The 17,255-nt window shown below is 38.9% G+C and overlaps 1 protein-coding gene across 1 annotated transcript; it reads left to right on the top strand.

Annotated features, from left to right (window-relative positions):
* LOC124881985 (transcription factor 23-like) lies at window positions 1–5,513 on the top strand. The gene is made up of 4 exons (XM_047388015.1): window positions 1–691; window positions 2,254–2,406; window positions 2,793–2,957; window positions 4,607–5,513. Exons 1-4 carry the CDS (start codon window positions 407–409, stop codon window positions 4,721–4,723), a joined length of 720 nt encoding a protein of 239 aa, XP_047243971.1. The 5' UTR covers window positions 1–406; the 3' UTR covers window positions 4,724–5,513.
* The last annotated feature ends 11,742 nt before the right edge of the window (window positions 5,514–17,255 follow it).

The raw sequence follows: 17,255 nt of genomic DNA, 5'->3' as shown, positions 1-17,255 counted from the left end.
TGACCGGGCGGCTGAGATAAGGACCACATGAAGTTTCCCGCATTACCTCACCCGATTAGGAAACAAGCAGAGAGAGACGCAAAGCGAGAGAGAGGGTCCTGCTGGGAGGAACGCTCTGGATGGACAGGGATGAACTGAGAGGCAGCAGCCGTGTCTGCAGTTTTCACCAGCTGCCTGATGGTTTCTGGGTGGATGTGGGGATCTTACAGAGGTAATGTAGTGAGAAGCTGGGGGGTAACTGAACGGAACAACACCAGAGCTACAGAACAAGAAAGAGATGCGATGAGTATTTTCAGCTGTTTCAGTCAGTAGCTTCTTATGAGATATAGATCAGGCTTTAAAGATGCGAAGATGAAAAGATGACCTCAGGTCATGTGCTTGTACTTTCAATGAATTACTAGACAGTATGAACTTTACTCACAACAGCCTGCTGCACTCTAAAGCAAACCTCCATCCAGCCAATGAAAACAAAGGTGATTCAAGTTCTCCAGACTTGCATGGAGTTTGCTGCTGCTCTCCGACAGAATCCATGGTGGTCAGTCCTCTGGAGGGTCTCATGTCAGTGACTGTGAACCAGCAGCTGGTGTCCAGCTTCCCAGCACAGCATCAGAGCCCTGCTGCACCCGACCACCCAGCATCCCTGCATGGACACAGGGAGAGTACACACCGCAGCTGGGACCTCAGGAAGTGGGTGAGTCTGGACTCTAATTAAACTTGAGCAAGACAAGATTCATGCTTTTTTCCATACCTGTAATGGATCTCCGTTGAAGTTATTTTAAATGTAAGAGCTCCCATTTATGTTGAATTGATTGTTAAAAAGTGTAAGTCTAAAAATCTAATGGCTCAAAACTGAACTTTTGTCAACGATATTTGGAGCTGCTCTTAAATTTAGTTTCTGTAAATTGACATTTGTTCTACAAATCTTAATACTGTCTGAAATAAATAAAAACTCACAGATCCGATAATTCTTCTTCTTAATAATAATAACGATAATAATAATTGGGTTCGGTGAAACACGAAGAAAACAATGCATGAATGGTCTTTCTTTTTTAGATGAAGTGAAACCAGCTCCTGCAGCTAGTTGCCTTACAGGCCGCATGGCCAAAATAAGAGAATCGTTTATTCAAACAAAGTAAAGGATTTGTTCAATTTTTTTCAAGGTCATCATGTATGCGATTGTTTTTAGCCAACTGGGCTTCAATGTCTAGATTCTTTAAATGCAAAACGTAAGAAAGTATTAGGCGGTGAAAGAGAAATATAGCAGTTTGCCAAGAAGGCTGCATCGGGATAGAAACCTGAAAGACTTGAGACTTGATTGTAATGTAATGTAATGAGGCTGCTTGATGCAGAACAAATACATGTAACTGTTACTCAGGAAATACAAATTAGTTAAGTGACATTATCTAAGAACAATTTAGATGTAAATCTGATTGAAGATTTGATTTAAAAACAGGCACTCTCGTCAAGGGTCACTCAGATTTTCTTATGGGAAGTTGGAAGCTGATTGAAGTATTAATGTCCTGATCTGTGGCTCTTGAGTTATTTATTCTTGTATTTCTGTTCACGGTGCATTTTTGTTCTGTTACATCTGTAAGATTTTCCTTTGGTTAAGTAGTTTCCTTGTATCTTGGTTCAGCTCCATTCATGTTTTAGTCACCACTCCCTGCCACTCACCTTGTAATCAGATTCACTCAGTCCACCTGTGCCATGTTCTGTATTCTTTTTTGTTCTGTTTACTCCTCACTGGAGAATACTGTGTGTTTCTTGCCATGCCATATCCATGCCTGCCTTCATGTCTTTCCTTGTAAGCTTTTTCTTTCATTATTAAACATTTTCTGCTTGACAATTATTTTCAATTAGTGATGCAGGAAGGCCTCAGATGATTAATAATAAAAGCCATGAATGCAAGTAAATGTTCAAACTTTATTTTCTCTTGATTTATGACTCCTTTTAGCTCAACCTAAATCTGAAAGGAAGTTTTTATGTTTCCAAAAACCTGTGAAAACTAACAAATTAAGATTTTGTCTCTCACATCTGTTATTTTTGTTTGTTATTGAGTTATGGGATGTTCGTTCACCTTTATGGTTATGTAGTGTGTGAAAAGCTGTAGTTGTACTCTTTTCAAGTTCAGTCAAGCCAGAAAGATAGCTGACAGACAAAACATAAGGATATCCTTGATATATTGATGGAGTTCCAAACAGAACTAAAGACCAGATAAAGTGTTGGTTGTATAAAATGTGTTCTATGTTTCAGGAGCAGGCTGCGTGCGGGTCCAGGTCAAGCTCTGCTCCTGCTTGTGGCTCTGTGGTCCAGAGCAGACCCATGAGGAGTCAGCACTCCCCAGAAAATGCAGCGCGAGAGAGGAGTCGAGTGCGCAACTTGCGGCAGGCCTTCCACAGTCTGCAGGTACACACTCATATTATGTCTTTCAATCTTTACAGGGACCTTGCATTGACTTCCATTCATTAATTTATTTGGCCTAACCCTGACACTAAACTCACCCTAACCTAAACTTAATTTACACCTTAGTCCTAAACCTAACACCTAACCCAAAAACAGCGAAGTATGTGTTGGAAAAATGGGCCCTACACTGTAACAAATGGAAGAATACACACACACACACTTTACAAGGCTGTCTGTGTTTTTATAAACCCTATTTCTTCTGTTTGCCACTGTTTTTATCACCACCTTTTACCTGCCACATAATGTCAAAGCAGGCTTTTCTCTCAACATAAAAAACATCTGTATCAGTATCGGTTATTGTCAAAATTAAAGAAATCATTTATTTATAGGCAGCTCTGCCTTCAGTTCCACCTGACACCAAGCTCTCCAAGCTGGATGTCCTGGTCCTGGCTACAAACTACATAGCATACCTGACAGAGACGTTGGACCAGGATGGGACGGGGGCAGAGCACGCTGTGCCCTCCAGGCCGGATGGATACCTGCATCCTGTTAAAGTAAGGAACTGAAAGCTGACTGCTCCTGCATTAGCTTCATAATGCTTTGCTTAGTGGGTGGCCCGCTCACTGATTAGTCAGAAGATCTCTGTTTTCTCTCCCCCTTGTTATCTTTTTATAATTTGAAGAGCAAATCTGCCCCAACACTGTAAGACAACCAAACCTACCATACTGGTTGCTTAAGCCAGTATAAGACACATAAAAAAACTATGTGGATAACATAGTTTGTTTTCCTCTGCAGAAAGACTTCTGGTTGGCAGCACATGTTGCTTCCATTATCACTACAGCATCCTTGTTAGACATGTGCATGTACACTTTTACACCTGAATATCATCATAGATGCTACCTGACTTTTGATCTGGTACTGGTCATTCCTGCTTCTTTTCCACCCAGAAAATATCTCATAAAATAGTGACAGAAAGAATTCCTAAATTGTAGTCCCCTACAACACCAGATATTTTCCGACTTGCTTCATGTGAATACATTTTTCTTTCTCTCTGTCTCTCCTTTTCCAAAAATGATGACAAACTGTGCTAACTGATGGTGTTTTTCAGTGATGGTCCTGAGCTCGAACAGTTGTTTCTGGTAAAGAACCGTTTTTTTGAATACAGAGCAACCTGAAGATCGCAGCCATCCATTTTCTTGTAAATCTCTCTAAAGTTTTCTAAAGATTTGCAGACAGTGGAAGATCTTTCACGAATGACGTCCTGAGCGAACTACTCCTTCTGTCACCGCCAAACCAATTAAAATGCAGGAAAGGATCGGAGATTCTGGGACGGTTTAAAGTGCAGTGCAGTTCCACACAAAGCACATGACCCAGTCTCTCTATTCTCAGCTGCAAGCATTATGAAAACACCCTCATATTTCTTTTTAGATTATGCTATCTAATGCATCTGTGAGGCAAACTACAGTTATGCCCAAAATGATTCATACACTTCGTGTAATCGTTTAACTCTACCTACCTGTTTCTTCTGACTGGAAGTAATATTACTATTTTAGAGTGGCCCAGTCAGTGTCTGGACTTGAATCTGACAGAATTTGTGGAGGAAAATAAAGATTAGGGTGATGAAGGTGGCCTTCAAACCTCTAAGACTTGGAGCTTTACCAAAGTTAAACCATCAGGATACCTGTGGAAACCTGAAAGAAGCTGGTGAGCAGTTATAAAAAAAAGGTTTTATTGCTGTAATGTCCATTAAGATTGTTCCACTGATTATTTAGAAGGCTATATATATTTGTATTTTTAAATAAAATGTAACTAAAAACAGAATTTTTTTAATCGATGCTTCTTTTACAGTTTATTCTCTTCGTTTTTGAAAGGTGCCTGTCTCATTTACTAACTTCTTGGTTAAGACAAAATCATCTGAAATCTAAATCTGCCCAGGCATAAATATTTTTTGGCTTAACCGTTTAAGCTTATATACGCCACCATTTATGTCCTCTTGTGCTTGTTTCCAGCAAATCAGTTTATTTACATCCCTATCTGTGGTCTGTGCATGACATCCACACCAGACCATTCATTTCTGCACTTTTTTGCCAATGAGGTTTTTTTAATATTCATCAGTTTAAAGATGCATACATCTTTTATGTACTTGAAGTAGTTGACAAATGATGATCAGCAGCACTGATACTGTGTCCTGTTCTGTCCTCAGAAGTGGCCAATGCGCTCCCTGCTCTACTGTGGCACTGTTGGAGATCTACTGTCAGCCAATCAGAGGCCTCGGCTTGGCCGTGATGCGACTCGCCCTATGACACCAGACGAACAGTGATGGCCCATCTTTAGACTACTTGATCAATCCTGTCTACAGTCTTCAGCAGCCATAAAGGCAGCTACAGAGGGAACAAGGAAAAACTCAAGTGTTTAAAAAACACACGTGCTTTTTAATAATCATTTTACTCAGCTATCCTTTCAGAACTTGCACTAAATCTAGTTATATGTCCTGACTGAAGAGAACACAATTGTTCTGACTGCCTGTGTGCAGATTTTCTCTACAGCACCTTGCACAACTATTCAGACTTACTCAACATTTTTACATTATGTCACGTTACAAAATAATTTCTTTGTATTTTATTAGATATGATGTGATTTTATGTATGCCTTCTTGTTATTTGTAATAAAATTGAAAACCATTTTGTTTGTGTTAGTCTGTCACATAAAATCCCAGTAAAATGCTGCAAGGTTTGTGGTTGTAATGTCACTGAATATGGAAAAAATTTAATGGGTATCAATATTTTGCAGAGTGCTGTGCTATAGCTAAAAAAAAACAAAAGCATGCACGTGCACAAACACACACACATACACACACTACGACAAGATTTAAATTTACACTTGCTGCAAAGTTTTCTTCTCAAGGAATTACCACCAGACTGTCAGGAAGGGGTTTGATTTGAGGAAATAAGTCTGAAACACTTGACTAATTATGCTACAAATCACATGAAGGAACGGTGTGTAACCAGTTATCCTGATTTAAAGTCTTTTCACATTATTTTTCACAGTATGCAAGCATGTAGTCATCTGTGTGCTTTTTTTTTAATGAAATAAAATGTATGTTTGCCAAGGTTTTTGTCTTGTTTTTAAAGGATTTTGTGTGGGAGTGGCAGGATGGACGGACAGATGAGGAGCGAGGGAGGGATTGTTGTGGGAACACAGCAGCTGTCTGACCACTTAGTTCTCATTACAGCTCTGCCACAGAATGTAACCTTTTAGTTCCATGAAAACACAACGCACGCTTTGTAGCTCAGAGCATGACAAACACTGATTACAAGGAGAACACAAGTCATCTTCTGAGCATCTTCATTAAAACACCCTTGTCAGTGGAGACTAGGAGAAATGCAATTTTAATATCTATTGAGCTTTTTGAAGGTTTTTTGCTGAGTGTTACTTCAAGGTTTGTAAAGTCAAGAAAATATGTTCTGGACCTGTCACCAGCAGATAATTCCTAATGATTAACGTACAGTGGAAAGTATTCCTACTCCATGAACCTTTTTCACATTTATCACATTACTGCCACAAACTATTGGGATTTTATGTGATATACCCTCAAAACTATAGAACCATGTTTCACCGCAATAACAGTCTTTTGGGCTGTGTTTCTACTAGCTTTGCACATCTAATGATTAAATTTCCATTCTTCCACACAAAATAACTCAAGCTCCATCAGATTGGATGGAGAGCATCTATGAGGATAGATTTTCTAGTCTTGCTTCAGATTCTTTCATATTTAGGTCTGGACTTTGATTGGGCCATTCCAATACAAGAATATTCATAAACTATTCTATTGTAGCTCTGGCTGAATGTTTATCAGTGTCCTGCTGGAAGGTGAACCTCCATCCCAGTTTCAATTCTAGCTTCCTGATTTCTCCTGAAGAAAAACATCCCCACAGCATGATGCAGCTACCTCAATGTTTTAACATGGTGAGGTTGTGTTCTGCTTTGAACTTCTCCACAACTTTCTTCCTGATCTGTCTGCTCTGTTACTAGGTCTTCACAAACATTTAAGTTCTCTAATGTTCTCAAAAACAAACAGGCGGTGCCAACTTCCATACATACAAAAGCAACAGAAAACTTGTTCAAAGTGCAACTGACAGATCAGTTTATTTTTTATTTATTTTTCAGGCATAGAGTTATGAGCTTAGCTATTCAGGAGGATCTCATTGTAGAGCCGCTCCTTCTCTGCCTCAAAACAAGCCAACTGTGGGTGTTTGGTAATCTGCTATGGAGACCTTTGTCTCAGAGATCCCCACAGAACAGAGCTGAAAGAGGGAGCAGGGGGGAAGAAGGTCTGGGGATCTGTGCTACAGCTATGGACCTGACAATCCTGTTTTGGAGAAGCAATAGTTTTTTTCCACCTAGAGTGATGGTGGTGGACTTTAATTCTCTTTGGTTACTGATGCTGATTTGGCACATAAAATCCCATTATAGATTTAATGCAAACCACAACATCTGCTGTTCACTGAAAGGAACCCACCTGATAATGGTTATAGTAATATGTTTTTTATGTTAGGTTAGTTTTTTATGAAACAGCAAAGAAATGTATTATTTGTGCCACTTTACCCCTTTAATTGACTTTCAAAGCGTTTGCTTTGTTGGTTCAATATGTTGTATGTACAACACTAGACTGTCTTCCATGAAACAAGCTGTTGGTTCTGCAGTGTTCTGCTCAAATAAGAGCTTTTCAGGCCCTTTTGCAAAAAGGTACCAATCCAGAAAGGTTATTGTCACATTCTTGCATTCAGTTTTGTTTGGGTTTATATATATCTATTGTTTTGCTTGAATTATTTTCATAAATATAACAGTAAAAAAGTACATGAACTTCCATCTCTTAGAGTATTTGAGATGGAATTGTCTTTTTAGGTGACACCAAAGTACTGGTTAGAATAAGGTGTTCAAATAATGGCGTATATTATCTGCTGTAACCAACACCTCTCACTATTATTTAAAATCTTTTGATCTATGTCCTACTTTAGGTTTCTTTTCTATTCATGTTCAGTGAATCATTTCTGGAGTCATGTTTATTCATACGGACTAATGGTGTAAATTTGTGCTGCATATCTAAAAGTCTGAACTGCCTCATTGTACTTTCCTGAGTGAAGTACACTCATACATCTTAAACCTTTTCATATTCTGTCTTCTTAGGATCAAGTTCAGTTTATTTGTTGAGATTTCATATAATAGGAATGGATTTATGATTTAAAAATTTTTATAAATGAAAATCGGAGAGGTGCAACATGCATTTGTATTCAGCTACCATTTACTCTGTTACCTCTAAATAAACTCCAGAGCAGCCAGTTGCCTACAGATATCACTATTAGTAGAGTCCTCCAGTGTGTCATATAATCTCAGTCTAAATGCAGCTGTTCTATGAAGGCCTCAGAGGTCTCCAGCATCATGAAGAATACAACAGACAGGTCTGGAGAAGTTAGATAAGATTTAGATCATTAAGCAAGATCCCACTATTTATCCCATCATGGGATATGGCTATCCATCAAACCCAACATAAAGTCAAGTCTTAAAGTAGTGTATTGATTATAGAACCAGCCGGATCCATATTAACTCTGGAGGAGCTGCAGAGGTCCCACTGCTCAGGTCAGAGAACTCCACAGTTCTAGCCTTTATGGTAGGGTGGCTAGAAGAAAGCCTCAAGAAGTCCTGTTTGCAGTTTGCCACAAGCCATGCAGTGGACACAGCAAACATGTGCAAGAAGGTTCTCTGGTCAGACGAGACCAAAGCTGAACTTTCTGGTTACATACAAGAGGCTATTTGGGCAACTTGAACACACCATTCCCATGATGAAAAATGGTTGTGGCAGTGCCATGGTGTGGGAATGCCTTTCTTCAACAGGGACCGGGAAGCTGGTCAGATGTGATGGCAAGATGGATGAAGCTAAATAACGGGTAATCCTGGAAGAAAGCCTGTTAGAGGCTGGGGCAGCAGGACAACATCCATAAACATACTGCCAGAGCTACAAATGGAATGGTTTAGATCAGACTTTGTTTAACACACACCATGTCAGTAAAATACTACACTTTTCTAACTGCCACCATCTTAACAGACATTTTAGAACAGTATCACAACAAGACTTGCACATTTTGCTTTTCAGCTAGTTTGGTTATTTCATAAAAACACAAAACTGACCCAAATCAACAACAACATACAAACAATATTAATTGCCTATTGTTGGTGGTTTGGAGACAACAGTGGTGATGGTGGTAGGAGTTCATCCTGTAACCAGTGGGTTGTCGGTTTGAACCGCTGCTCTGTCCGTCTCAGTCATTATGTCCTTGGGCAGGACAATTCACCCGCCTTCCCTACTGATGGTGGTCAGAGGACCCGGTGGTGCCAATTGTATGGCAGCCTCACTTCTGTCAGTCTGCCCCAGGACAGCTGTGGCTACAATGTAGCTCAACACTGTGAATCTATGTATGAATGGGTGAATGACTGATTGTAGTGTAAAGTGCTTTGGTAGCTTTTTTTGTCTTTTTTTGCTACTGGTAGTAAACCTGGTCACAGAGCATATCAGCTAACAAAGCATGCAATGTATGGACTCTGTACATATACATGCCCCATTTTTTAGATTTTAATTTGCAACGGAATTGAAAAATCATGCATCATTTTCTTTTAGTTACATGTCCATCACACTTTATGTGGGCCTATTAATAACTCTTTGCATATCCAAATCAACTCCATGGTATTATTCATTTGCATATATAACCTGAAATAATGAACAGTCCAGTTAGTCATGTTAATATGTTTGCAGGGTAAATCAGAGAAGACTACTTCAACAGAGAATGAGACTCCAGCTGAATTCATCTCCCTCCTTGAACAAAATGGGCTCAGCTCCACCAGCAACAGCCCAGCGTTCAAGGCTAACTCCATAAATCTGGTCCATGTGGGGAAGGGGTGGAGGGTGGCCCTCTGGTTCCCATGTGCAGTGATGACTAATTTGGAGATGCTAAAGTAAAGGAGAGGTTACAGAAGGACAAGCTGGACAATTTATTGAAGCAATGTCCAGTTTGGAAAGTGAAAATCCCCCCAAAAAAATCCTTTCAGTTTTGCTTGGATAATATATCCATTTGTGAAGTGAGACATTGCTCTTAAAGTATGAAAGATCAACAAGAACTCATATTTTATAAAAAGAGAGAGCTGAAGCTAAGTCGCTGTAGAAGAAATTAATATCTGATCCCATGTTAATTATGTAGTGTATAAAGAAATGAACAGCCTTTACTTTTGTTGTAGTTTCCTATTTTCTCTGTGGAGAGACAGAATACCGACAAAAAATCAGGGAAAACTGCATTACTGGTCAATGTAAAACATAACCACAGTGGATCCCCTTTTAGATCCAAGTTCTGAAATAAACACATAACCACATATCCTCCTTTACACATCTCTTGGTCCTTTCACATCATGCAAATTGAACAGCTGAGATCACCAACCATGTGCGCTTTCAGAGCATATAGATGGGAATGTGGAACTTAAGGGGTGTGGCTTACAACTCTGCATTCCTCTGAGCAATGAGTAAGACAGGGCTGAGCTCTGTGTTGCGACCCTGATGCAGGCTGTTTGAATGCATTTAGAGCTTTAAACATAAGCAAAGTTATTTTTCTTCATTCTCAACATGTTATTATCTGAACCAGAATCTACTAATCTACATATTTCTCAGAGTGGTCCAGAGTGGTTCAGTGGTCCACTCTGTACACAGCTGCAGCCGCTGTCTTTGCTTTGTATTATATCACCACATCACACTTGTTCTACAATCCTATATTGGCCCTCACAGTTCATTGCGGTTACAGGTTGTAATTTGTTTTCATTTGGTTGTAACTGAGTAAACTTATAATATCAGCAGATAATCAAAATGTGATGTAATAATATTATTCACTGTAAGTTTGTTTGATCACACCTGAAACTATGAAAAGACCTGAGAAGAAATTGTTGGGGCTGAATGTTTGGGTGTAATTGCTGTACTCTATTTAGCATCTATTGAATCATGTTGCAACTAGTGTTGGTGATAAACATGCTGTCCTGGACATCAGTCAGAGTTTGCACTTAAACAGAAACTGAAACATCCATTTCCAAATGTCTTCTTTCCTCAACTGTTTCAAAGGTTTGCACCACACATTTCATCACCTCGTCTATATTTAAGTTTGTTCTTTCTGAACAATATTATAAATTACTAATACATACAATTAACACCAATCATATTACAGTTCTGACTTTTATTGTTAATTGGCACTAAAAGATGAATAAACTATACAGGGCCTTGTAAAAGTATTCCCACCTATTGAACTTTTTCACATTTTGTCTTGTTAAAACCACAACCTTCAGTGCATTTTGTTGGTATTTATGTGATAGACCAAACATAAATAGTGCTGACTTATAAAGTAAAAGCATAATAAGTCATGGTTTTCGGAAACATTACAAGTGAAAATCTGAAAATTGTGTTAAGCCTTCATTTAGATCTCCACCTTCGTATAAATGCAACTGTTCTGTGAGGGGCTCAGAGGTTTATTAGTGGATATTAGTGAGCAAACAACATCATGAAGACCAAGGAACACAGCAGACTGATCTGAGAGATAATTTTAAACAATATTCCAAGGTTTGTCCATCTGACAGAGCTATGTTTAATGCATCATCTAAAAAAAGATTGCAACTGCAATAAACTGCAAATCTTCCAAGACTTGACTATCCACCTGAACTGACTTGCCAAACAAAAAAAGCCTTGGTGACGGAAGTCGCAAAAATGCCCATGGTACTCTGGAGGAACTCCGGAAATCACATCTGAACTAATGCACTCCACAAATCTGGCCTTTATTGAAAAGTGACAAAAAGAAAGTTGTTTTTGAAACAAAGCCATAAGAAGTAGTTTAAAGTTCTCCACAAAGCATTAGGGAATACAGCAAACGAGGAAAAAGCCAATCTGGTCACATGAGATCAAAAAATTAACTTCCTGGTCTACATGCAAAAATCAGTGTGAAGCAGAAAACTAACACTGAACGTCTCACAAACATACCATCCCTCACAGTAAAACATGGTGGTGGCAGCATCATGCTGTAGGGATGTTTTTCTTCAAAAGGGACGCAGGGAAGAAGATCAGAGTTGATGGCGAGATGGATGGAGTTAAATTCAGGACAATCCAGGAGGAAAACCTGTGAACTGAGGTTCACCTATTGGTTGAACAACAACACTAAAAATACAGCCAGAGCTACAATGGATTGCTTTAGATACAAGCAAATTCATGTCTCAGAATGTCCTAGTCAAAGTCTAGACTGAAATTTAGTTGATAATCTATGGCAAGACTTGAAACGTGATGTTTACAGATGCTCTCTATTCAATCTGTATGATCTTGAGCCATTTTACCAAGAAGAATGGGACAAAGTTTCATTCTCTAGATGCGCAAAGCTAGCAGAGACATGCATACAAGTTATTACTCAACCAGGGTGAATACGTATACACTACCAGTCAGGTTTTAGACACACTTTCTCATTTAATGGTTTTCCTTATGAGTATTGTAAGTAGATTCCCACTGAAGACATCAAAACTGTAAATTTAGCAAACGAGAAATTGTACTTTTAATATGTTTTATATTTAAGATTCCTTAAATTCCTTTGCCGTAATAACTGAAATATTAACCTTTGTCCATTTCTCAACGAACCTCTGGGAAGTTCTTTCAAGACTCTTTGGAAAACCATTTCAGGTGACCACCTCATGAAGATCATAGAGAGAATGCTAAGAGAGCAAAGCAGTTATCAGAGCAAAGGTGGGTACTTTGAAATAGAAAACTTTTTAGAGTTATTTCACACTTTTTTTACTATTTAACTCTATGTGTGCTCATTAACAGTGTTGTTGCCTTTGATGAGAATCTACGATGTAAATAGTCATGAAAATAAAGAGAAACATTCCATGAGAAAGTGTGTCTAAGTGTATCTTTAGTGTATCTTTAGTAGTGTATATGCCGCAACTTCTGATTTTCATTGGCAAAATGCCTGAAAGCTCTGCATCATTTTTCTTACACTTGATAAATACATTTTACAATACTTTGAAGTGGTCTAACACACAAATCCCAGCAAATATATTGAGGTTTAAATGGTTGTAACGTGACAAAATGTGAAAAACATTTACCAGCTTCCATTTATTTTCATCCTATATCAGGTTGTATGGGGCATTAAGTAGAATTTGATTTGGGCCCTTCTTCCTGTTAAGAACATCACCACCACTAACAGGGTTTCAATATAGATTTGGTGCAGTCGGAGAGAGAGGGCCAAGTTTAATTGGCTGATCTTAAAAGCAATTACAGGTGATAGGATATGATTTGCTGAGATTGTGAACAGCATCAGATTGTAATTATGGTAACACAACAATTAAGATTATTCGTTCTCCTTTTACAAAGTAAAATCTTTGAATTTATCCATGCTTAAACTGTCCAATTAGATTTAATAATACTCTCATTCTCAATAAACTCATATAAAAATCTATGGTCTGTGTTAAAATTCAAGCATTTATGCAAGGCCCCTGACGATTTGGGGGCTCTAAAGCAGCAGCTTAGTCAGTCTTGGGCTCTGTCTTGTATCTTATATTGAACTGGTGTCTTTGACCAAGATACCAACAAGCTGATGAGCTCTGAAGAAAATACTCAGGTTTTTGCTCCTGGTATTTGTATCCTCCCACCACATGTCAATGTCAGTGAAAACTCTGTGTGTGTGTATATGTGTGTGCTGTTGCCCATGTCCATGTACAGACAGCTATTTATGCCACTGGAACGGCTTCAACAAAGTGAGTGTCCAAGTATCTGCCTCCTCATGTTAGGAGATAATCTGCATATTTTTACTATCTGCAGCTCATTATGGCCGGTACACACTGATTACAGGCTGGATTTATGGGGCTGCGAGGCCGTACTCCCACCTCTGGGTTGGCCGGACCTCTGCTGGAACTGGATGGGAGAAGCAGACTGCATGGAGAAGAAAGAGGAGAGCTGCAGAGAGGATGGAAGAGAAATAAAAATTGACAGCAGAGAAGAAAACAGGACAGCGGAAAGCAAATAACAAAAACATCAGAGCAAATAAGGAAGTAAAGCACATAAAAAAAGATGATGTTTTATATCAGAATCAGAATCAGCTTTATGGCCAAGTTCGTACATACAAACAAGGAATTTGACTCCGGTACACTTTGCTCTTTGGTTTTGTTTTTGTATTACAGAATATACATATTTACAATGTACAATATACACATATATAATAAAAAGGTGCATTTGTAACACCTGTATGCTGTTGTTCTGTACTCTATTGAATGTTCAACAGAGAAACAGCCTGGGGGAAGAAACTGTCTCTGTAGCGGCGGCCTGAAGGTAAAACTAAACAGTTTATGTGCAGGGTGTGTGGGGTCTGCAGAGATTTTAGCAGCTCTTTTCCTGACCCTAGACCTGTATAAGTCCTGGATGGAGGGAAGGTCAGCTCTGATTATTTTCTCTGCAGTCCTGATTATTCATTGCAGTCTGGACCTGTCCTGTTTTGTGGATGATCCAAACCACACTGAGATGGATGAAGACAGGACAGACAGAATGATGGCAGTGTAGAAGATGACCAGCAGCTCCTGTGGAAGGTTGAACTTCTTGAGTTGCCTCAGGAAGTACAGTCTCTGCTGGGCCTTCTTTCGAACAGTGTCTATGTGTGAAGACCATCTCAGGTCCTCAGAGATGGTGGTTCCTAAGAACCTGAAGTGGTCCACAGCCGATACAATGTTGTTGAGGATGGTGAGGGGGGTGTATGGGGGTGGTGTTCTCTGAAAGTCCACCACTTGAATTCAGTGTTTGGGAGTCTGGAAAATTGTCTGCAGCCCTTCCACTTACACTCGAGCTGATCTTTGCAGTTCTGGTTATTCTTGGATTCATTCAAAACAAAGTTTTAAGTTGTCTTCATGTTGTTTTTTTGTAAATACATTGTTTCCTGTTTCATGTCCTCTCAGGAACAAACTTCTTGGTTGAATGAAAATAATTTTACATGTAAATCGGCCAGAATTATGAATAATGTTGGGCCTCACTGTAGAATCAGTCCTTTTATTAGTAATCACGCTAATATATTTTAGTGAATAATTAAATACAGAAACAAAAACATATAAGGCTTAGAATGAAATCCTTACGGATAATTCTGAAGGGAACTGAAATAAAGGTCTAACTTTCTTAAAATGTCTGCCTCTCTAAAAGGGAAGTTGAAGGTTTTCAAACCTAATTGAGAGTTCTAAATACATGTTACATTGAAGGAACATTTGCAGAAGAAAGATGCATGAACTCCAAAAGCAAGAAGTAGAGGTCTGCCAGCTTATAAAATCTGTAAACAGCCTGAACTAAACTGATACGATGACTTACTTTAGAGCTGGTTTGCATTGTGTCACCTCTCAATGAACCAAGAAGGGTCTCTGGACCTGTGGTACTGAACGTCCTGAGTCCTGTTTCTCAGCCCCCTGGACGTGTGTGTGTGTGTGTGTATTCCTGTTTGTAGGGCTGAGTGAGGACCATTTTTCATATTTAACCATCAAAGTGAGGACCATTTGTTGTAAAGTAAGGATATTTTCATGGTCCTCACTTGGTATTTTGCTAGGGGTTAATTTTAGGATTAAATTTAGGATTGAGGTGTGAATTGAGTTAAGGTTAGAAGCTTAGAGTTAGGTATGTACTGGTAATGGTTAGGTTTATGGGTAGGGTCAGGGTTAGGCCATAGAAAGGGTTGAAAATGAATGGAAGTCAGTGAGTAGAAGTCAATTACTAACGGCCATGCAACGTATGCTGTTGATTCTGTGCATTAATTAAAAGGGCCGTGTCCAAAATAACAGAAGTATGGAGGTGAAAAAACAGGAGTCAAACATATAATCCTTATTTAAGGACAGATCTGCTGGAGATGGAGCATTCTTCTGTGACAATCTGAGTAAAATTGGTCTGGAACAGCGAAAAAGATGCGTCCTTTGAATAAAACGTTGATAGGAGAGGGGGAACATATAAAGAAGCGCAGAAAATAATCTGGAATACTTTATGGTAAAAAGCTAAAAACAGAAAATGTGTGGAAGAAGTTTTTTTTATTTAGTGCTCTATTCAGACTTGATAGCTTTTTTTTTATTTTGTTGTGCTTTTTTGTACAATTACAATAAATTATGTTCTATTCTATTCTAAAAACTGCCGTCTCAGTGAAACAAAAATCAGGGATAGTTCAGCTTGAGGATGAATTAAGGTCTACAGTTACCTGTGAGTGCTGTAACAGAAGATGCTGACATAAAGCCAAACTATTGGCAAGAAGCCCCCACAAGGTCCCACTGGTGGAAGCAATACTTTTGTTTTTGGATCTAGGGGCCACAAACTATTTGACAGATGACTCCCCAATCACTTAATTCAGGCTACAGTACTCTGTGAAGCATGGTGGCAAAGGCATTATGGTATTGGAATGTTTCTCATGCGATGGGGTTGGGCATATTTATTGCATATCAGTTATCGTTGATCAATGGAATACATTAGAATACTTTCAGAGGTAATGGTGCCTGATGTTGGAGAGGAGATGCCCTTGAAATGAATGTTTCAACAAGACAACGACACCAAAAACACCAGTAAGCTGCAGCATCTTCATTCAAGACAAACAGGGTTAACATCATGGAGTAGCCAGTTCAATCCCTGGGCCTCAATCTAATAAAACGTGTGAGGTGATGTCGGGAATGCTGTTTCTGATGCAAAACCAGGAGAGGAACTGTAAAATGCAGTTTAATTGTTCTTGTCTAAAATACCTGTTCCCAGGTACCAGAACCTGGCCGACACAGATGGAAATCAGCTCTCAAACAGTACGTATATCTAAATAGTAGTTCAGAGATTCACAGGAAAACTAAAACTTCAAGCATTTTACAGTTTAAACAGCAAATGTTTGAGTTTGTAAAGAAACATTCAGATGCTGCTTTGTTTGAACTAAAGAGTGATTTGATCAAATGTTCATGTTTTCATTAGGATCAGAATATACTGTACAATGTTGCCCAGTGCATTGGCATGTATGGAAATAAAAGCTTAGTAAGGATTTTGAACTTTACTGTATTAAAAAAAAAACCTGATAATATTTAAAACAGAACTGTAAGATAAATAAGATAGCAATACAGTCATCCAGCTATTGTGTTTTATTGATCAACTCATTACTTCATGTTGCTTACTCATACTCTCGTTTTCTTCCACAGGCTTAGATCTTAAGACTGTCAGCTGGGTGTCCAATCCCTTTTAACTTCCTTCAGGTCAGGTGACGTCACTCTACATGAATCCTCAACCTGCAGATACATCATCCCAGCTCATTATGTCTTCTTCACATTGCCAACATGACATTTACTAAAGCGTGTTGTCTGCAAGAACATTTGATCTTTTCACCACAAGAGAGCATCAACGCCTTTCCATTCTACCATAGTGACACATCGGGGACACAAAAACACTGGGAAAGGACTTGTCACCAGTTTTAATCTTGTCCTGGTTAGAATATGGAGAGCATGTTATAATCCTATGTTTGACTAATCTTTGCAGAATTATGCTCTGGACTGTGCTGTTGATCATTAATAAATGTGATCATTTCAGCTGGTAGGGTTGTAGATGTACTCCGGTAATGTTGCAGGTATGGGGAGGATCTGGTGAGGTTAGTGGTACAGTGTTAATAATTACCTCATCTTTATTGTGATCAAGACATGAGGGGGAAGAAGACAAAAATATTTCCATGAGCAAGTAATGAATTACCTGGACTACCAGACTGAGACGGCAGCCCTTCTTGATTCTTTAATGCTTGCGGGGAGACGTGTACTGGGGA

The sequence above is a fragment of the Girardinichthys multiradiatus genome, chromosome 15 (genome assembly GCF_021462225.1).
Source record: "Girardinichthys multiradiatus isolate DD_20200921_A chromosome 15, DD_fGirMul_XY1, whole genome shotgun sequence".
NCBI classification, from domain to species: Eukaryota; Metazoa; Chordata; class Actinopteri; order Cyprinodontiformes; family Goodeidae; genus Girardinichthys; species Girardinichthys multiradiatus.
Note: the sequence above shows the minus strand (reverse complement) of the source record. Positions and strands in the feature narration are given on the sequence as shown.

Coding starts and splice junctions, on each gene's coding strand:
- LOC124881985 (XM_047388015.1), top strand. CDS start 407: ATGAACTTTACTCACAACAGCCTGCTGCACTCTAAAGCAAACCTCCAT. Junction 692..2,253: donor GCTGGGACCTCAGGAAGTGG/GTGAGTCTGGAC, acceptor TCTATGTTTCAG/GAGCAGGCTGCGTGCGGGTC. Junction 2,958..4,606: donor GATACCTGCATCCTGTTAAA/GTAAGGAACTGA, acceptor TTCTGTCCTCAG/AAGTGGCCAATGCGCTCCCT.